The sequence below is a fragment of the Panthera onca genome, chromosome A1 (assembly GCF_046562875.1).
Source record: "Panthera onca isolate mPanOnc1 chromosome A1, mPanOnc1 haplotype 2, whole genome shotgun sequence".
Taxonomy (NCBI): Eukaryota; Metazoa; Chordata; class Mammalia; order Carnivora; family Felidae; genus Panthera; species Panthera onca.
In genome coordinates, this window is record NC_138339.1 from 222,734,141 (window position 1) to 222,757,245 (window position 23,105).

The following is a 23,105-nucleotide window of genomic DNA, read 5'->3' on the forward strand; positions in this document are numbered from 1 at the left end:
TCTAAAATGTTAGAGGACTAACCCAAATCCTATCACTGATTAGTTATATATAGCCTGTGGCTTGTTGGTTTTGTTTAAAAATTTACCGGGGTGCCTCTGTGGCTGTCAGTTAAGCGTCCGACTTTGGCTCAAGTCATGATCTTGTGGTCCGTGAGTTCGAGCCTCACATCAGGCTCTGTGCTGACAACTCAGAGCCTGGAGCCTACTTCGGATTCTGTGTCTCCCTCTCTCTGCCCCTCCCCCACTTGCGCTCTCTCTCTGTCTCTCAAAAAATGAATAAGTGTTAAAAAAAAAATTTTTTTTTAATTTACCAATAGCATGTGAATTTCATCTCTTAACTGTGAAGTTCTGGGTGGCTAGCCTCAGCGACTAGAAGGTAGGGAACGTCACCACCATAGTCTTTAGGTGCTTCCTTAACTAGAGATCCCTGCACCTCTCCTATTAGTTATAATAACCCCTGGATTTTAACAATTGGACTTCTGTTCCTGATACTAACATACTGGATGAAGAATAATTGTTAAATCATTTTTAATGGACTAATAATGGAAACTATCCAAAATATAGTGTGAAAGGTCATTGTTTTAACACAACTACATGGAACACAAGACACAGAATATGGTCTTATAGTGACATTTATAATAAAGCTCAAGTGTATACCATCACTTCAAAGTGAAGATAAATGAATCTTTTGGAGTCAAAGATCAAATTATAGAGAAAATAAGTGGTTCCTAATCAGATAAAGTAGCTTTTATTGAAAGCAGACAAAGCTATAGTTCTGTTTTATCATTAATAGAAAACTAAATGTTAAAAAAAAAACTTACATTATTTATACCCAGAATAGGACACTTCACTTATTGTGCTCTATTTTGAGTGTAATGTCTAATTACTGTAGGTACCATGGATCTCTTTTACTAATGCAGAAGAACTAAAAAAATACTCACACTACAAACTTATACTGTTATATAGGCTGTGTGTGTGTGCGTGCGTACAGTTATGTTTGGGGAAGAAAGGGAAAAGAAACGGCGGACCTCAAAATACAGCACAAACAACACATACATAATGATTCATAAGGTGTGGAGGTTCTGCTGGTTTATATTTAGTCGAACAAATGGTGAAAGCAAACAAAACCAAAACCTTATACTGTGTTTCTACCTGAAATAACGTATCACAGAGGGTCTAACAAGCACGTTTAACCATTCCACTTACCTGATTGTATGATGGTAAAATTTGAGGAGGTTAGAAATTTTATATAACAAAACTGCCCCAGGTTCAGCAACTATTACTTGTTCAATTCGAACCTGTGAAAACGTGAAAAAAAATTAAACATTTCTTAAAGGCGTAATTTTCATTCTACAATCACATGTGGTCTAAATAGCATTCTAAAAAGACAAAATTTAATTCTGTAGAAATCACAAAATTCCTTCTAAGTAATCTCTGAATATTAAATTATAAGGGATAGTAGAATAACAGAAATATTTTAACACAGATACACTCTACCAAAAAAAAAAAAAAAATCCTTTACCTACAGAATTTGGCTTGAAGGCAGTCGCTACCAAAAATAACCAATACATGAGGAGGTCATTGTGAGGTTTTTTACCAGTATATAATGGAATTTAGTTCAGCACTATTTGCAAATCAGCTGTTACCTCCCTAAGAGCAGATTATCAGTGCAAATACTGCTCTATCATCAACTATTCAGAAAAAAAAAAAATTAAAGAATTCTTATCTTCAAACTATTATGCCGAATTTCCTTTTTTAAATTAGCACCAACATATATGTCTAATTACGACTACCAGGGCAATATCAGATCTAGTTCAAAGTTAACTCGATCTCTCTTAAGGTTAACTACTAGGAATCTTTAATTAAATTCCATCCCTTACTTTATATTCCCTAATTAATGAATGCAAGCTAAATTACACCGGTATGTACTTCCTTACATATTGTATCTGTTCTTAAGCCACTGCTTACATTGTGTCTTCCTGTTTCCTAACTAGATTCTAAACAGACCTTGTATTTGTTTTCTGCTGCTTTTACATCTCCACAGCATCTGGGAGAACAGTACATACACAACAGATGCTTAATACATGCTTTTGAAAACTGAAGTTTCTCTGTACTTAGATTTTGGAATATGTCATAATGCCAACATATGTGATTTGCTAAAATAGATTTATAAATGTATATATGTGAGCATACAAATACCTCTCAGATTACAGAAATTAAATGACCTTTACATTAATATGTTTATGAAATTTATACATCTTTTGGCATTAGACATTAGTAGATGAGCTAACTAACACAATATTATAAATTGTGAACAGCCTGTGAATTTAAAAACCACGATTTACACATTACAATTTCTTTCTAGGTCCAAGGCCTGCCTCAATAGTGATTTAAATGATATATCAATAAGTGATATTTTCTGAATGTTAATGTAATTATCAGGACAAAATATAATAGATGCTAATTGTAGATAGACAGCTCTTCTCTAGTAGATTTGTAACAGCATCTTAGCTATCTGGCAAAGTCTCTCCAAAAATGTTCAGGCATCAAAAAAATACTCTTTACGCCAACTCTGTCAAGCAAGTGAGAAAGGAGGAAGAGGGAGGGGAAAAAGGGAAGGAAAAGAGGGAAGACACAGAGGAAGGAAGAGGAAACAAACCCAGTTCCGCCTCTTTTCACACACACACAAAGGTTCTGCGGGAAAGTAGCATCCTTTCAGCTACGATGAAAAGAACAGAGAAAGGCTGAAAAATCAGGGGATTTATGTCCAATACACGAAGGTTGTTTGCCACACTGTTTTCTGAGGGTGACATAAGAGGACCACCATTTTCAGCAAAGGCCAACAGTCCCAGGAAAAACAACAGGCGATGAGAGAAAAACACAAATGTACAAAGGCTGAAAGAGACTACGGAGGTGGTGGCAGCAGGAACCAACTAGAAAGTAGAAGGCACTGGAGAAAAACAAGCATTATTAGCAAAGCTTAACAGCAGTGACGGGAAGAATGGCTCAGACATAACATGCTTCCAACTGTCCCTGGCACATAATAACCACTCAAGAAACTGTAACTGTATCGGAAGTGGCAGAGATGATAAAGGCAGAAATTAAAAGTAGCCAAAGGGGCCACAGGCGGTCGGACAACAATCTTGGGAGGAGATAAAAGACCCAATGGCGGCTCTCCATTCCAGTGCCAAAGAGAGAGCTGGAGCAAACAAGAGTCAGAAAGCAAGAGAAAGATGGAGAGAATCTGTGTTTATGGGGAGGGGACAAAAGGAGGAGGCAGGACTGACAGGGATAATAACAAACCTTTGTCTTAACATCGTAGATGGCTGCTTAGAGTAGACGTTTGTTCCCCAGTACACATCAGCAATCTGAGGGCACTATTTCTGTACCATGCAATACAGCATTCAGCTCTATTTTCCATGCCATTTATCTTTGTATATAAACTTATTTTCATAGAACCCACCAGAATGTATGAAGGTCTGAGCATATCGTAAGTTTTTATTAAGAAAGGTAAAATTCAAATGTTAGCTAGTAATCGCTTTGCAACCCAGAACAGTCATATAAAAAGAAGCATCATCTTACCACCCATAGACTTGGAAAACAAAGACTCAATCCATTAATTCTTTTTTTTTTTAATTTTTGTTTATTTTTGAGAGAGACAGAGACAGAGCACAAGCAGGGGAAGTGCGGAGAGAGGCGGAGACACAGAATCCGAAGCAGGCTCCAGGCTCTGAGCTGTCAGCACAGAGCCCGACATGGGGCTTGAACCTGTGAACCATGAGATCACGACCGTGATCACGATCAAGCTGAAGTTGGACGCTTAACCGACTGAGCCACCCAGGTGCCTTGATAATGATTATTTTTAAATGTATTTTACAATCCTACACTAATGTGTTAATTTGAGAAAATTATAGCTTGATTTCCAGCTGTGAAGTTTTTTTTAAACTCATAGGAATAAGGCAATAATTTATCCAGATACCATATAACACATATAAAAGCAAAATATTTACCTTCAGAGGCCTGCACACACCCTCAGTAATATGCCCAACAACTTCCTGAATATTTTCTTCAACACCTACAATTAATTATAGCATTACTAAAATGTTTTTTCCATATTACGCATAAGTTCAAAACACGAACAATAATGTATATGATTAATGACACTAATAACAAACATTTAAAGTAACGTAACAATATTTTATTAAGTTGAATGTCTTTTAGGACATTATTAATTATGTTAATATTTGGGTCTAGAACCTGGTTAATTTATTTCACTGCTGATTAATAAAATGAACAACTTCTTTGTGAAAAAGAATAAATGTATGAGTCACGGGAAAAAAATGACTGGGAAACATATTAATTGAAGGAAGTGATATAAAGATGTATTAGTGTCTGCTCTACAAACACCTTATTCTGGGCAGGGGTGCTGAGCACAGAAGCTGAGAGGTAAAAATGCAAAGCACACCTTGTAACCTAAGGGAAAAACTGACATTTACTAAATAGTGACTATTTGCCAAGCTCCTGGGTACTTGACATTCACTGCTTGTGACTGACTTTTTTTTTCAGATGGAGAAACTGAGGCTTAGAAGAATTAAGTCATTCTCAAAGAATAACCTGTTTCATACAACTCCGATCTATTTTCTTCCAACCTCTTCACACTGCCTCTCAGATACACTTTACCAAAATATCTTTTAAGAAATACATTATTTAAAAATTTTTTTTTTCAACGTTTTTTATTTATTTTTGGGACAGAGAGAGACAGAGCACGAACGGGGGAGGGGCAGAGAGAGAGGGAGACACAGAATCAGAAACAGGCTCCAGGCTCCGAGCCATCAGCCCAGAGCCTGACTCGGGGCTCGAACTCACGGACCGCGAGATCGTGACCTGGCTGAAGTCGGACGCCTAACCGACTGCGCCACCCAGGCGCCCCAGAAATACATTATTTTAAACTAGGTAATTAGGATAACAGAAACCCACTTTAAAAAGTGCAGACTTTGTGCCAATCCAGCATACCCACTGAGTCTAATTTTAATTTCAAAGAGCGAGAAAAACAAGAGGGTAAGTACCCTCCCCGATTTGCACACTAGCCTCTCCTGCAGATCAGGATCTGAGCCAGAGCGGCGCGGGCTGACCAGTGCGACAAAGTCACAATATTCCTCCTCACTTCTTATCAAAAACAGAGTACCTGAATTTTCCATTTATCCCTCAAACTCTAACAACAGGCATCTTAAGGTAATCGCCATTAAGAAGACGTGAAATCCTGTAACAACCACACATCAGCAGTTTCTTCCTTGAAATCAAGACCAAAATTTTAAGTACATAAAGTACTACATGGGTAATTATTCAAAAAACTACAACAGTCACATGAGAATGAATAAAGGGGCTGGGAGGTAGAAAGAAATGAGAGACTTAGTGGCTTAACGACCTTAAACCAGACACTTGGTCACACATATAAAAGGAGGATATACCACCTCTCACTTTCTCTCACTTCCTCTCACCTCTCACTTTAAAGTGTGGTGTGGACATCTGAGACCATGTGTGCTACACGCACCAGAAGGGTCTTAAAAGTCAGGCAGAGGAGTCTAGGCCTGATAGGGAAGGTCACAGGGACCGGAGCACAAGTGTGCACAGCTGTGTGACAGGAAGGTGGTGGAGGACAGAAGTCTATTAGCAGGAGAGGGGAGAAACCAGAGGAAAACTAATCAGGGCGCTTACTGCGCCACTGAGGGGTGAACAGCTTATCTCCGTGAAGATGACAGATTTCGAGAAGTCTTGTGTTACTGTCTCTATTTAGATGTCAGCAATTAACAACTGGAGGACCCACCTTGTAGAGTTACATGCTTTAAGAGAGCTTCGAGGTGTTCTTTTTCAGAAGCGGTCGCCTGATGGAGCCAAGCCAACATATCTCCCACGTATCTAATGCCGAAACTGAATGTTAGTAAAGATTTCCTTCAGAAAAGCCTCAAAAATCCCAACACTGTCTGATTACAATACCTCAAGGGGTCATGGGAGTGCATTTCAATGGGTCTTGGCGTGCCTCCCGGGCCCCCTCTCGTAAGAGCATCAATAAATCCACGAACAACGGTACTTCTTCTGGCTGTTCCAAATTCATCCAAGGTATACCTGGGAGAAACAAGTTATTGGAGAACCAGATGTGTTTCTTTCTGATGGTTACATCGAACTATCCATGCGGTTTCTGAGATAAGCAACTTGTCTCAGCTTCTTTACACAACGTTCTCAAGCAATAAATACTGTTGTGCACAATTACCTTGCGATCACTTTCTATTTTTTTTAAAACAAATTAGAATCAAAATGCTTTGATTTTTCTCCCCTCATGCTCTTAGATTATAAATATGTTTAGTGTAAAGAATGCATTCCTTTAAATGATCATGAATTCTATGAAATGACTTCTGATTAAATGGCTACTTACAGCACAAAATTCACAAACTTTTAACTTCTCAAATACGTAAAACTAATCCTCATTCTCAGGACCCAATCTGTCCCAATAAACAGAAGCAATGTAACTTCTGTTTCTAGGGCTATTCACTCTGACCACAAGTTATATTAGAAACCAGTGAATTCACTGGCAATTTAAATAGGGGTGAGGGGACTTATCAAGCCTGACAAACACTAGACTCTGATCCGTATAAATTATATGAAATATATATACACATTAATATTAATGTTAATCTCCCTTTAATAACAGACATAACTTGAAGCAAAACCAGCATGAGTTACAATGAACCTTCAATGACATCTATATATGTGAAACACCTTTTCCCCGAGAGAGAGGAACACTTCTTTGACTTAAAAGAGATTATTTCCCAACAAAGGTCAAAAATTCAAAATGGAAAAAAAAAGTATTCAAAATGAAACTTTATAAGGTGAATGTTAGAATTATTTAAATATCCTAAAATGCCTCCGGTTAAAATTAAAAGTTAAAATCCCCATTTTCTTAGCTAGGGCTATAGCAAAAAAAAGAAAAATTCCGGTCAAAAAGTAAATTAAAAGATGAAAGATCTGGGTCCAAAACAAATTTAAAGAATAGTGTAAAAGCCTCTAATAAATGGAGAAAATACATAAAGAATGAATAAAAGTCAGCAAACTACTACATTCCTTAACACCTTATATTCTGAAGGTTTACCAAAGGAAGGAAGGCATCAATTTATTCATTTCTACTTATAGTAAATTTCTTTATGAAAAAATGGCTATACTTGATTTATTAAAAGCTAATAATGCATTAGCATTCCAGTTACAAGCTAACTAATAAAAGCTGGGTATGGCAACGCTTCCCACGGGCTTCAATAATTACCATTTTTCTGGCACATGATACCTACACATTTGAGACACGCTCAAGACACCAAAGCTTTTACTCATTACTTAAATAAAGTGCATACGCAGTGCCATCTGGTGGTTAACATGAGACATTGTTAATTTTTTCCTAAATTTAAAGAAACCACCACTTTGAAAATAAATGATAACTTAATGAAAGGCCAACTTTCTCTTTTAGCATTCATCTTACGGGAATCAACTGGTCTTTAAAACTTCCTTCTTCCTAAGTTAACTTCCAAATGCCTCTCACCATGTTCCAAACTGCACTATTGCCCCCCCTATTCCCTGGCTTGTGCCTCTTCAAGATAAATCGTGTCTATTATAGTTCTGTTCTTTGCCTTTCAAGATTTTTCCTGGATGGAACAATGGATTCTAAATATACCCTTCTGTATTTGACAGCTTTCCAGTTTATCTCCTTTCAAAATACAAATAATAGCTAAAATTCTGTGATGAGCAAAGCATTATTCTAAGCACCTTATGTGAACAATCTAACTTAAATCTTCACAAAAACCCTGTAAGATAGGCACTATTTTTATCTTTATTTAAGGAAATTGAGGTTTATAAAGGTACAGGGGCTTGTCAAAAAATCTAACTCGGAGCTTGCCTTCTAAACTATTATACGATACTGCTTGTTTCCAAGTGTTTATCAAGAATCAAAATTTAGGGACGCCTTGGTGGCTCAGTCGGTTCAATGTCCGACTCTTGATTTCAGCTCAGGTCGTGATCTCATGGTTGGAAGATCAAGCCCCGCATCAGGCTCCACACTGTCAGCATGGAGCCTGCTTAGGATTCTCTCTCCCTCTTTCTCTGCCCCTTCCCTACTCGCTCTCTCTTTCTCTCTCAAAATAAAAATAAATATTGAAACAAATAAAAGAATCAAAACTTACTAAATATATATTTACGTGATAGAAGTCGGCTGACCAAAACACACAAAGGAATTTTTTTAAACAGAGATTAACCTTGTGAACAAATATGAATCTGTGGACAATGTAACATTTTATTAAAATCAAATACCAAATATTTTCAGTACTAAGAGACTCTCCTAATCAAACACCAATATCGTAAAGTGCCAAGGCTGGGAAAGAAATTTCAAGGTACATCTATAACCTGCTAAGCTGATGATCAGTAGTGAACATTAATCATATGTCCATGCACAACATTCAGGGCTATTACAGTACAGCTCTTGCTACCAACCCAGCAACCAGTGCAAGATTTTGCAATCAATTTCCCAAAACTCCATGTTCTTTCTCAATCTACATCTTCGCATCTGCTGTTCCCTCAACCTAGGATGTTTTCAATTCCCTCTTCTTCCTGGAAAATGCCTATTTAACCTTCAGAACTCACTTTAAACCTATTTCCCAGAAGAAACTTTCCCTAACGTTCATCCCTTTCCCCTACCACAGAACACGGACACACGAACTCTAAAGTAGCAATTAATCTAGTCATTAAAATGGTGTGTTTATATCTAGTCCCATAAAATAAAGCAATTTGAGGGTAGAGGTTTATTGATGCTGTGTCTCTAGTACTTAGAACTGTGCTTAACATATAGTAAGTACTCAGTAAGTAGTACTGGAATGTTATTATTTCATGCAGCTGTCCCAGCACTTGTGTTCTGGAAACTTATTATAGGCTAAGCAACGTTCCAATCAGAAAGCACAGTAATGGGGAAATCCTCTAAAACTATTAAAAGCCTCTGAAAGGCATGACTCAGAGCAAGACTGAATGCCTCTGTACACGTTCCCTGGTTTTGTTTCCTGCATAACTCCCCACTTGGTGTCCCTATTGTCATATTATTGCAGAAATTAAAAATTAAAAAAACATTTACTTCTGTTTTATATGAAAGATAAAAGAGTAAAATTAAAATACAGAGTAATAAAAAATATGTCAATAATTAATAATGCCTAGGGTTCTTACCCAAAGCATCATCATAGATCTCTTAGCTGGCATAACTTACAGAATGAAAGACGTGAACTCTTTCTTTTCTTGAACCCTATTAATGGAATCTTGATTTTAAACGTTCTTTTTTCATTTGGGGGAAGTTATATTTCTGACCTCCTTCTCTCCAGGGCCAGGTTGACAGAGGAGTTTTAGCTTCATACAATTCTAAGGTAGTCAGTGAGATGACAGGATGGGGAAAGCCCTTACCTCTACATACATAAGGGGCAGTCTAGACATAGGGACACCTTGCTTTTCCCCTCCAAACTGCATTCTATAATACACAATACACAAATGAGCTGATGCCCCAACAACACACATATCAGGTAAAAGCATCACTTTAAATAAATTATTTAATTACCAAAACTAAACTATCGTATATCAATTTGATAACACTGAAAGCTAGCATAAATCGTCCAAGAAAAAGTGGATTTATTTTTTTTAATTAGGAAAAAGTCACCCACTTATATAAGACAGGTCTATCCTGCAGGGCTTCCATTGCCTGAGTTAATACTGGAGATATGTCACATGATTCCTGCGTCAGTGTTCTGCATTCACCTGGAAAAGAGTTACCGTGTAATTACAGCACCTGTTAAATTAAAATTTGGTCTTTATTATATCCATTGTGTACCCGCAGTCTAAATTCTGTAGCAGATATTACATTAAAAAAGTGCTTGGAAAAACTTAGAGAATATGCCAATCAAAAACTATTTTATGATGGGACACTAGAGCAGCTCAGTGGTTACACATCTGACTCTTCGTTTCAGCTCAGGTCATGATCTCATGGTTCGTGAGATCGAGTCCTGCGTCTGGCTCTGCTCTGACAGAGTGGAGCCTGCTTAGGATTCTCTTTCTCCTTCTCCCTCTCTCTGCTCCTCCCTCACTCGCTTACGCTCTCTTTTTCTCTCTCAAAATAAATAAACTCTAGAAAAGTAAATAAATAGGGGCACCTGGGTGGCTCAGTCGGTTAAGCGTCCAACTTTGGCTCAGGTCATGATCCTGCGGTTCGTGAGTTCTAGCCCTGCATGGGGCTCTGTGCTGACAGCTCAGAGCCTGGAGCCTGCTTCGGATTGTGTCACTCTCTCTCTCTGCCCCGCCCCCACTCACATCTGTCTTCCTCTCTCTCAAAAATAAACATTAAAAACATAATAATAAATAAATAAACAAAAAATACAGACAGAGGAAGAGGCCACAAACCAAAGACTGCAGGCAGCCTCTAGAACTGGGAAAAGGCCTCAGTCACAGCCAGCAAGGAAACATACCTCAGTTGGTCCTACAGACTCAAGTTACTAAATTATGCCCACAAACTGAATAAGCACAGGCACTGAACCTTCCCAGAGCCTCCAGAAATCACTGCAGCTGTGCTAAGCACTTTTGGTGTGGTGAGAAACATGTCTGATTTCTGACCTGCAGAACTATAGGGTAATGATTTGTGTTGTTTTAAGCCATTAAGTTTGTGATGATTTGTTATAGCAACAATAGAATAGCAATTCACCACGTATAAAACAATTACTTAATGACTTTAGAAGTGATGACCTTTTTTTTTTTTTATTACCATCCTTAATCATACATAGAACTTGAATGATGGCAAATACTCGTGATACAAACACAAACACAATATGTTCAAAAGTAAAACTCATTTTTCTTTCTCTTTTTTTTAAGTTTCTTTATTTTTGAAAGAGACAGAGAGAAAGAAAGAGAATCCCAAGCAGGCTTTGAGTGCAGCGTGATATGAAGCTCAAACTCTGAACTGTGAGATCATGACCTGAGCTGAAATCAAGAGTCAGACACTTAACCACTGAGCCACACAGGCACCCCCACGTTTTTCTTTTTAAAAATACTTTCTGATTTCTAAGACCCAAATATGATCTCAAAGGTCAGATGAAATAACTAAATTGAAAACTAATATTTATAAATCTAGACCACATGAAAGAAATCACTTACTTTGAGCCCATCGATAAAGTCTTTCATAAGCTGTTTCTTGAAGCAAGGCCATCTGTTCCATAATTTCTAAACTAAGAAAATTAAAGATTTATTTTAATTTAAAGTTTTAAACAATAGTTACATCTAAAAACTTAATTATTTTGCTTAATTACAGCACATTTTGGTTAAAGCATAGAACTTTTTATCATTTTATGGAAGGATTTTTTGATAACTTTTTTATAATTAAATAAATGTTGTCAAATTTTAATAGCATCACTTAGGTATCCAAGTACTGTTTTATTCTAAATATATCAGGGTATAACTCCCTCCTTATGCAAAGATACATAGAAATTAAATTCCTATTTCATAATATGTCATATAATTTCAGAAAGAACCTAGAATGTCTTTAAAATTTGCAAAATGTAAGAGGAAATGCAATTATGAAGTGAAAAGTTAACTCACCCTGCTGTTTGTTGGTTTGTACGTAAGAGAACTTTAACGTCATTATGAATCTGTTTTACTCTTCCCAGTGCCTTGAAAAAATCCTTTAAAATTAAAAACGCAACTTTAAAATGTCCAGGTTTTCTGGTGAAATTACATTACTCTAAATTGAAATGTCACTACAAGGGAAAAACAAATTCTTTCACTTACTCTAATGAAGTGCTCCTATACTGACCACAATTTCCTCTAAATTTTTATCGGAAGTGCAACAGATACTTACATTTAAAACATATGTTAATTCAATGTCGACTACGTGCCAAATAGTATGTTAGTTGCCAGGAACACAAAATTTATAGACAACAAATGCTGTCCCTCAAGAAATGCATAGTCTAGTAATAGAGAAGGCACCCCTGAAGATTACTACATAAAGGAAAACATGCTACATATGACATACCTTATGACTTAATAAGTAAGCATAGCTTTGTTATCACTGAAGATGATGTTTTACATTAGCTTTTATATACCTGTTCTTGCCCCCTAATCCAAGAGCAGAATGTAAAGCTGGATACGTAAAAGCTGCTCATAGATAATAGAGGAGCTGACTGATGCTGAACTCCAAGATTTTTTTGCCTGTTAGAAAGAGGCACTGAAGCCTTCGTTTCCATACAGTCATGGTGTTCCAATCATGAAAATAATGAATGAGTTATTTTTCTTTGATGAATGAAATTTAAAAAAAAATCTCCTCCAATACTGTTGACAATTTCTGCTAAGTGGAGAAAAGGTAAGATGCCAAATATTTCATATGTGCAAAGTTCCACCATCTACAAGGGCAATAAACACCAATAAGGAAAGTACAAACCCATTCTCGACCTACTTAACTCCTTACTCCTAGATGACTGGGTCCGCTCTAGCCTGGCAGTAAGAAGCGGTGACATCTCTGGAGAGCAGCCCAGTACGTCGCACCCACCCTTTGAGAACTCTTTCTGCCCTCAGACCCTAGAGGGATGACAAGTGTCTTAGGTGTATAGCTCCTCCCAGTTAGGAAACTGAAAGATTCCTTTCTGGAGACAGTGAATGTCTTCAGGAAAAAACAAAGAAACAAAAGTCTACCCAGTTAATTAGCACTTTGAGAGGTTTTAGAGTTGTGTGTCAGTTTGGAAAGAAGGGCGTCGATTCAGAAGCTAATTTGGTGAAAAGATAAGGAATTGCAACTTCCAGGAAAGACAAAAAGTTATAAAGGAAGAAACATGTAATCACTTTAATGCTACTGTAATGAAAAGAGAAAATGTCATAAAACTGTACTGTGAGGTAGGAAGGAAAGAGAACATGTATGTGTGCAGGAGAAGGCAGGGTTAAGAGGCTAAAATCTCATTATTTCATGACTGGAAACCAACAGAAAATAGGAAACATAGATAACCAAACCTTTTTTTTTTTTTTAAATCTACGGATCCAGGATACAGAATTTAGAAAAGAAGCAATTAATAAGGTTGAAAATGGTTGACAATGGACAATGGTTGACAGGAAGGAGTGGAAAAGGTGATGAAGATTTTTTTAAAAAATTGACACTCTTCGATTTCTCAAATAAAAAATTATACATATTGCTTTGAAAAAAATACACAAACAAAAAAAAAAAACCAAATTAAGGTAATTTAAAATATGTATCTTAGTTTCTAAACTTAAAAAAATATTCTAAATAAAACTTTTGTGATGGGAAAATAAAGCCTTAAAACGAGTGACTTATCTACAAATCATTATCTGCTATGCTTTAAATGATTATGAGAGAGCAACATACCTCGGTTATAGGTCCTTCTCTGGTACCTCGGAGAAGACCCATCTCATCAGAAGTCAGCTGGAACTTGGATAAGAAGGCATCTGCGACTTGTGCTCTTATTTCTAGTCTTTGACTATAATAATAATAAAAAACAACCAAGCAATAAAAAAAAAAAATCAAGCATGCTATGAATTTGCGTAGCTTTAGAACAAGCTTCATCTCTGACATAATAACTTCTTAAAACCCATGTGAAAGAGTCTCAGTATGTTTGAAAGCCTCATTTCTGCCTCAAACATCAGATGCTCGTCCAGCAGGTAGGTGACAAAATTACCTGATATTGTTTTACCTCAGATACCTACACACAGTAAAACGAGTTAACCATCATGCAAAAGAAGAAATAGGTTTACAAATGGTCCCTGCGTAACAAATTCTCAGCCACTTACATGTACTTGAATTGTTCATCTGGTGGTAACAACGTTGTCTCACAGGAGAGAAATATGCCCGTTTTCAACTAATTTCTTTTCAATCACTAAAAAATCCTAAGCCTCTGAAGTTTTCACATGAAGTGCACAGCGACCAAAAGTCAGGTTTTTTATTTTTTAACTTTCGATTAGAAACAGAGAACTCATTTACCAATTCCTCATAAATCCATAGAGCACTCCACTTGTGCCTTCACACTTTTTCTGCACACTATGGTAATACAAGAGTCTTCAGTTACATTATGTGAATGCAACCTATGTAGACCAGGTTGACAATTAAGGAAAGGCACACTCTTATTTGGAATGTGACCTGAAGGCCCGGGCCGCATCCCCGTCTAAAGGCTAAGTCCTGAGCAGAAATTCACCATTCCTGGCTTTTCCATCTTAGATTTAAAGATATACACATAAAATTGGGTTTCACCAGCAGTATTCACAAGGCAGCAATATTCCACAACTTAATAATACTCAAATGAGAGTGGACAAAATAAACATCAACATTCTATGTGCAGACAGTACAATGCATCTGCCATATTTGTTTTGTTGGTACGCTTGGGCTGTGAGGTTCTAAAGTCAAAGTCAAATGCTCTGAAATAATATAGCAAGTTAGAAAGGAAAAGTCCTCTAGGTGGCAGTAACATTCTGATGATCTCAAATGATAATGTAAATAGTGTAATTAAATCTACACAGATGAATGGCATACGCCCTTAATCATCTTATGGATATCAAAAAGTTACTTTATCGGGTTTTGTTTTACAGTGTTTAAGCTCCAATCGTTACCACACAGGATTTGAAATAATTATAAGAGTTCATAAAATTCGAGATTATTTAGATTAATCATTTTTACTGAAACCTTTCCAGAGCTTCTTTCAGATCTATCTCTAGAGTCAATTTACTGGGCACAAAGGAAACAAATTTCTTTAGTTTATAACTTACTTTTGCTTTAACCAAATCTAGTATTACCTATCTTGATCATACTTCTTTTTTTTTTTTTTTTTAATTTTTTTTTAACGTTTATTTATTTTTGAGACAGAGAGAGACAGAGCATGATCGGGGGAGGGTCAGAGAGAGAGGGAGACACAGAATCTGAAACAGGCTCCAGGCTCTGAGCTGTCAGCACAGAGCCTGACGCGGGGCTCGAACTCACGGACCGTGAGATCATGACCTGAGCCGAAGTCGGCCGCCCAACCGACTGAGCCACCCAGGTGCCCCTTGATCACACTTCTTAATCATTAAATTTCATTCCAGATAGTAGTTTTGACTAGTGTGTATGTACACACACACACACACACACACACACACAGAGACATAAAAGCCATGAAATAAAAAGACTTTAAGCCAGAGGCTCTATTTCTACAAAAGATTTGGTCCAAAAATATGTTTAATGGTCATATTGCTAAAACAAGGGTTTGGTATCTCAAGATGATAACTTTTAAAGTAATGATGAAATACACTGTAATATATTTTTAAAATCATATTACTCTTTGCTTTCACCCTATATATTCTTCCCAGGTAAAACTGCACAACCTTTCTGATAGAAAGTTACTCTCATATAGTCCAATCACTTGGTTTGGGAGTATCTGCGCAGCATCTAAGAACACTAACAGGGACCTACAATATATAAAAGCCCTAAGCCAGGGTCTGGTGTGACAAAAGATACATATCAGACCTTGCCTTCATCTTACATCACAACTGAAATATGGTATGTTCTGGAGAGTTTTTAATATCTAAATAAAATCATATGAAATAAATGTTAATACAAAACATATAAATGGCTATTATAAATTACAGCCTCTTTGGGATGTGTTCATGTAATCACTGTTATCACTTGGAGATGTATTATATGTTATATAATACATAAATAAACACAGCAAATACATACTGTGAAATAATGTGCAGCAGATAAAAAATATGAGATAGATCTGGACCTATTAATACAAAATGATCTATAAAGCATTTCTCAGGTACAAAAAGCAAGCCACAAAAAATATGTTGGGCAACAACATCGAGTTTTTAAAATATATATATACACACCCATAAGTGAATTTTCAGGACATGTATTCATAAATTACTTAAATATTTAAAATAAACAGACTAATCCTAATAATGATTCCTTCAAGCATTCTCAGAACATGATGTATGAATCTTATGGTGCCTTCTTTTCCTTTTCCTGAAAATCTGCCTCTGCCATATTTTAACTCTACCTTCTAGATTCACTTTCACCAAATAATTTCAAAATAATAAGAAAAAGATTTTAAAAATGGGCAAAAGATACAAAAGAAAAAAAGGATTAAGAAATATAAATGGCAAGACAAAATGAAAAAAAAAAAGCTGACTCACCCACCAACAACATTCTATAAAATATAAATTAGGAGTATGATGCTACTGTTCATCTATGAAATTGCCAAAGTTTTTCATGACAATACCTACTACTGGCAAAGGTTTAATAAAAGAGACATTCTCATTTATTGCTGATAAATATGTAAATTGGTATAACCCTTTTGGAGAGCAATTAAGGCAATATACATTATTTCCTTAGTACATCCTAAGGAAATAATCTGAACTGCACATAATGATTTAAAAACATATGCCAAACCATTATTTTTAGTATTGGAAACAATACTAATATTCAGTGATATAAGAATGTTTAACATACGTGTTGGTTCATTCACAAGATGAAATATAATTTCACCATTAAAAAGCATGGTTTTTCTAAGTAAAAGACACAGAAAAATGAACATAAATTTGTTTTCAACTTTATATATTTATTTTTGAGAAAGAGAGGAGAGAGACAACACACACACACAAGCAGGGGCAGACAGAGGGGGAGAGAGAGAATCCTAAGCAGGCTCCAAGCTGGCAGCGCAGAGGCCACTAGGGAGCTTGAACTCACAGTGAGATCATGACCTGAGCTGAAACCAAGAGTTGGACGCTTAACCAACTGAGCCACCCAGGCACCCCAAAAGTGAACATAAAATATAAGTGAACAAAGTAAAACAGAACTACACACATATGGTCACACTGGGAGGAAATATGCCAAAACGTTAACAGTGGTTATGCCTGTGTAGTAAAGTTGTAGCTGATTTTAGTTTTTTTTTCCTCTGAATTATATACATACAAATGAGAGTAAGAAAGAAGAAAAGAGGTCTCTAAGCTTTCCTGCCCAAACAAATATGTTCCTGTAATGTATTTTTATATGTATGTTTATGCAAAATAAAGTATTGTATTTTTGTTACAAACTGCAAAACCTGAATTAAAGTAGTTTATAACAAATAGCACAATTAAAATACAATTAAAACTATTAAAAGATAAAATAGTAAGAAATAGTAAGGAAGGATGAGAAAGTAAATAACATAGCTGAGGAAAACTATAACCTAAGCTTCCTAGCCATCAAAGCCAATGTAGACACAAGATGTGCTGATTGCTTTGTCTAATAAAAGCTCTGGAAGAAGAGAGAAGGATAGTGTCCCTTGACGGATTACCAGGCAATGTGTTCAGCTCCTGTGTAAATCACCTAATCAGCTATTCCCTTTTTTCAGATGTGAAAACTGAGGCTGAAGTTAAGAAGTAACTTGCTCAAAATTAAAAATCTAATGAACTCTTACCCCAAATTTAGATTAGAATTCAGGTTTTTGTCTTCAAAGCCTACATTCTTTCCACTTTAACGTACTATACCTCAAAAAGAAACATAAACGTTCACCAGAGATTATTTCTCTGATTCTGGGAAGAAATTTGGCTGGTGGGCCTTCACAAGAGATAAAAAAATATATGGGGCGCCTGGGTGGCTCAGCTGGTTAAGCATCCAACTTCGGCTCAGGTCATAATCTCAAGGTTCCAGGGTTTGAGCCCTGCGTCCCGCTCCACGCTATGCAATACTTGCTTGGGAATCTCTTTCTCCCTCTCTCTACCCCTCCCCCACTCGTGCTCCCTGACCTCTCTCTCAAAATAAATAAATAAACCTAAAAACTTAAAAAATATATATGTATATATATAAAGTAGTGACTTCAATAGCATTAAAAAATATGCAAGTAGGGGCACCTGGGTGGCTCAGTCAGTTAAGCGTCAGACTCTGGATTTTGGCTCAGGTCATCTCACAGTTCATAAGATCAAACCCCGTGTCAGGCTTCATGCTGACAGCGCAGAACCTGCTTGGGATTCTCTCTCTCCCTCTCTCTGTCTCTCTCAAAATAAATAAATAAACTTTAAAAAAATATGGAAGTATATTTATGTGGATATCACTTCCTGATTATCAATGAAACCCATCTTCTATCAACTAAATATTACAAAGAAATATTAACCGCAGTCCTGTGAAGACAATTCTGCATCAAACTTTACCTATTAGAGCGTCAGCTATCACAATGACTGAACTTCTAATGTAGTTGGAAAAATATTCATATCATTTATACATCTGTCTTAATAAGAATGGCATGTTATCCAAATAAGCCCACAGAATTTCTATTTTTAAAGCTAATTGCTTATTTGACAAAGTTTCTTGCTAAAAAGATAAGGTAATACTTAAAAATGGAAAAACAACTGTCGGCCAGCTTCCAGGAATCTGTTATAATTTCTGCTGTGTAATTTTCCTACAATACTTTCCACAAATGTTCACTTGGCACATCATATCCCTAGCTCTTGGGATACTGGAATGTCAGAAATTTTCACTCCCAAAAGCATACCCAGCCAAAACACTTTCATCGGCTTATTAAAATAATAAACATGAACAACGTTGCTTAGTTTTGAGAATATACAGATAGAAACACAATGTTCTAATGTTGCCTCCTATAAACATTAATCGGGGTCCCAAATATGTTACAAGCTCCAATACAATGCTTAGTTTTCAGTTTTTATTTTATGTTCCTTTCTTGGCATCAGATTAGCTGTATTCCATATTCATTTATTCAGAAATTATTTATTGAATCTACAATGCATTAGGCACTGGAGATACAAAGAGAGTTAAAAAACTGTCAATGTTCTCAAGGAGCTCACAGTTTAGTAAGAGAGACAGTCAAACCAACAACTGATTACAAAAGACTGTAATACACAATAAAATACATGAATCCATATTCTACTCACTTTCATTCACCCATTTATTCAGTCAACAAATATTAGCATACCTATTTGTAAACTACCACAAGAAGAACTTATGCAGTTAACTCTTAATTATATTAGAGAGGACAGACCATAGCTAAAAATAAGAGACAATGAATGTGAAAAAATAAAAATAAGACTACCAAAAATCTAAAATCATCTACATTTTAAAAAGCAATCTTTTTCTTAAATCCGTAGCAAACAATAAACAACACATTGTCATCTCCAAAAAGTGAATAATCCTTCAACCCCAATCAAGTTTGATACTCCTAAAATATTGTTTTGTTTATTTTCCTCTTGGATAATAGCTTAGAACCTTACATGCTGTATGAATTTTGAATCATATTTTTTATTATTTTAACTTTAATTTGGAGTTACCTATAATTTTCTTTCCACTTAATCTCCAAATTAATGAAGAAGAAACTATACAAAGAAAACTTACCTTTCAGCTTGAAGCTTAGTGGTTTTTACTATCAAATCTTGAGTCTGTTCTTTTGCCGCCTAAAATTATAAACATATCCAACATGAGTACATTTCGATTTTTCTATATTTCAGAAAACTAACAGTACCACTTACTAAAGCTCAAACTTAACAGCATGTGAGATCACACTCCAGAGCTCAAAAGTTTTAAAAAGGCCAAATAACTGAATTAGATGTTGCCAGGCTCATATACTACCTTTACTAAGAGAAGCTCAGAGTTCTCAACAGACACAACGCCAAGGCTTACAAGAAAGAAAATGGTGTGAGGACGCTAAGGCATTCAACAACTCATGATGTTTTTAGTGAAACAGAACTATTGGAAAAGCTGGGTCGGAATAAAAATCATGACTTCCGTTATGAACATGTGACTTGAGATACCATGAGACCTCTAAATAGAGTTGTAAGTTAAGTCACTGAAACGCTGGTGTGGAACTGAACAGAAATGCCCAAGATGGAGATAAACATTTGAGAGGTGGAATACACGAACTACCCCTCATATAGGGTTTTGGGGAAGATCAGAGATAGCCCTATCTAAAGGACACAGGGCTGTTACCGACAAGTTTTGTGTTAAGCAATCCTTCCTTCCCCAAGCCAGAGTCGAAAGGATCAGGAATGAAAACTTGATGAAAGACTACTCTATCCTAAGATTAGGCAATTATTTTACAGTAGACTGAAACAAAAGAAAATGTAGCTAATCAGATTCTCAAAGACCTAAACATAAAGGTGGTTAGCAAAGAGAGGAGAAACAAGTGGATGTTTGCGGCTGGAGACATGGGGTCCATGCCCTTGAGGGACATGGAGTGGGCTAGAATTATGTATAAATAAAGCCACTAGTAAGTGGAAATTACAGTTGACCTTGAACACCACATGTTTGAACTGTGTGTGTCCACTTACACAAGGAATTTTTAAAAATAATACACTATAGGGGCACCTGGGTGGCTCAGCCGGTTAAGCGTCCGACTCCGGCTCAGGTCATGATCTCACGGTTCGTGGTTCGAGCCCCGCGTCGGGCTCTGTGCTGACAGCTCGGAGCCTGGAGCCTGCTTCTGATTCTGTGTCTCCCTCTCTCTCTCTGCCCCTCCCCTGCTTATGCTGTCTCTCTCTGTCTCTCAAAAATAAGTAAAAGAAAAAAAAATTTTTTTTAATAATAAAAAATAAATAAATGTAAAAAAAAATTTTTTAAATAATACATTACAGTTCTGTAAATCTATTTTCTCTTCCTTATGATTTTCTTAATAACATTTTCTTCTCTAGATTACTTTATTGTAAGAATACAGTATATATTTATATATATATATATATAAAAAACACAAAATGTGTTTTGACTGTGTATGTTAACAGCTTCTGGTCAAGAGTAGGCTATTAATGGTTAAGTTTTGGGGAGTCAAAAACTAGGCATGGATTTCTGTGTGCACGGGGGTCAACTCCCCTAACCTCCTCATTGTTCAAAGGTCAACTATATAAAGCAGACAAACACATATTATAGAAGGTCAGTCTCTTAAAGATAGGATACCAGAGCAAATATGGGCAGATACGGGGTCATTTCCATGCTGGAACACGATCATAAAGAGCAAGCTTCTGCTGCTAAGTTTCTAGAGCTGCATTAGATCTACACAGGAAACCCCAGCCCCCTGCAAGTTCTGGGTTCTTAGAGGCCTAAGCCTTCTACAATCTTTCAGACTGTCAGCAACGTTTCTGCCTTATTGCTTCATACAGGTATCCCATCAATAAGAGCCCCAGCCCCACCTCCATCTGGGTCCGTGCTCCTTGCAACCAGATCGCATGCCTAGCAAACAGTAGGTATTTGTTAAGAAAATAGATTTGAACCTAGATAATTCAGCACATCAATAACTTTTGAGGAATGGAGTCGAACAAAATGACTTCCATGGTACTACTCTAAAATTATTACTCTTTAAATCTACTAATTTCTTCCAATTCTTCCTCATCTTTCCTAATCCCATTTTACTTTCAGGATCCACTGCCACCTTACTCCTGCCTAATACAATATTTAAGAATATTTAAAATATTTTAAAAATTCTAAAATATGTTTACATTTTAATATTTGTGAAAAAGGAATGCCACACAAAATCAATATCAAAAAGTGCTTCCTAGCTTCTTTTTTTAGCTGTAGTCATTATTAAATTGAAGGCATATCTTACAAAAAACACCACCTGTTAATCACTGACGTAAGATACTTGATTACAATGTGATGCAGTAAGAATTATGCATATTTCTTGACTCTTCATTTATAAATTGTGGTAACAATCCCAAACTAATGTTTAATAATACCAGTGAAGATCATTATCCTAAAACAATTTCCAATTTATCTTAAACGTTGAGGATGATTATTTCTCATTGAATAATAAACATATGCCTCTAAATGTAATTTATCCAAGCAAATCCACAAAGGGAAAAGCCACAGCATATAAAAAATTACTGGTTATATTTTTTCAGTATCTTGTAATAATAATTTCTAAAATGTCCCCAATCCAAAATACTTTTTAAAATATGAGCTAATTTAATTAGTCCTGTGTATAACATCCTAAAATGAAAAAGTAATACTTTCCTCCATGGATAAACTGAAAACCTTATTCTAGAGTTGACAGTCTGAGCGGGTACCATTAAGATTTCAAAAAATAAATCAGTGCCAATGGATGAAAACTTCCAAAGTCACCGATCCAATCCCTGCTAATACAAGAGTCAAAATCGAATGTAAACAACAAGTAGTACAAAATATTTTTAAACATGCAATTTAAAAGCCTAGAGGAGAATCTTTTGCAAGTGACGAAAATGTTGCACCGTGATTATGGTAGCTGTTTTATAGGCATATAATTGTCAAACACATCGATTTGTACACATCAGACGAATGCAGTTTATTACTGCACATAAATTTTTCCTCAGTAAAACTGATATAAAATAGGAAAGAAAGGAAGAAGGGCCCATGCCATTATAGGGGAAAAAAATAGGGTTGGTGGATGTAAAGAAAATATCGAGGACAAAATGAAGAGGATACTCTGTGATTTAAAATACTTATAATCTGTTTTGAAAACAGCACGAAGGATAAAAATACTCTGATCTTTTCCATCTACAAATAGGTATAATAAAAAGAATAAAAATATAATTGAGGATAAGAATTAGGCAATGAGATACAACCACTAAAAAGAGGAACTTGAGTAATCCTGTATAACACAAAATATAAAATTAGTATTACAAAGCAAATCCAAGAGTATAGTATAGAAAACCTTATAGAGTGTAATTTGAGAAAAGGCATTAAATCAAGGAAGCTAGAAGATGAGAAAAGGAAATAAAGAGAAAGTGACAGAAACAGAATCGTCAAACAACAAAAGTAATACTAAGTGACAGAATACTGCAAAAAATGTGAAATGACAATTAGCAAAGATTTTATGACTATTTAAGGGCTACATAATTAATAAAGATCTAAAGATTGAATAGATATGCCAATAATATTTGATATATTAGTAAGAGTACTGAAATTTAGATAAGGCTAGGAAAGCTAAAATTTTAGAGAAACAGGAAACTGGCTAGTTCTAGAGACAGATCATGTATGTAGCTTATGATTAATTTGGGGAATATGCATAGATTAATGATTCTTCCTAGAATCAGTGTCGCTCTCAACAGTTCTAGGAGAATCTTAAAGG

General features: G+C 35.9%; 1 protein-coding gene across 4 annotated transcripts in view; it reads right to left on the minus strand.

Annotated features, from left to right (window-relative positions):
- The window catches only part of COG6 (component of oligomeric golgi complex 6), a 131,117-nt gene that overhangs the window by 98,814 nt on the left and 9,198 nt on the right, over positions 1 to 23,105 (minus strand). For all 4 annotated transcript variants that reach the window (XM_078434085.2, XM_078434087.1, XM_078434084.2 and 1 more), the window contains exons 4-12: positions 19,409 to 19,467; positions 13,424 to 13,535; positions 11,653 to 11,735; positions 11,212 to 11,282; positions 9,732 to 9,825; positions 5,995 to 6,123; positions 5,825 to 5,916; positions 4,011 to 4,075; positions 1,207 to 1,298 (exon numbers count right to left, since the gene is read on the minus strand). In XM_078434085.2, coding sequence (XP_078290211.1) covers positions 1,207 to 1,298; positions 4,011 to 4,075; positions 5,825 to 5,916; positions 5,995 to 6,123; positions 9,732 to 9,825; positions 11,212 to 11,282; positions 11,653 to 11,735; positions 13,424 to 13,535; positions 19,409 to 19,467 — 797 coding nt within the window. The remainder of the gene's footprint in view (positions 1 to 1,206; positions 1,299 to 4,010; positions 4,076 to 5,824; positions 5,917 to 5,994; positions 6,124 to 9,731; positions 9,826 to 11,211; positions 11,283 to 11,652; positions 11,736 to 13,423; positions 13,536 to 19,408; positions 19,468 to 23,105) is intronic.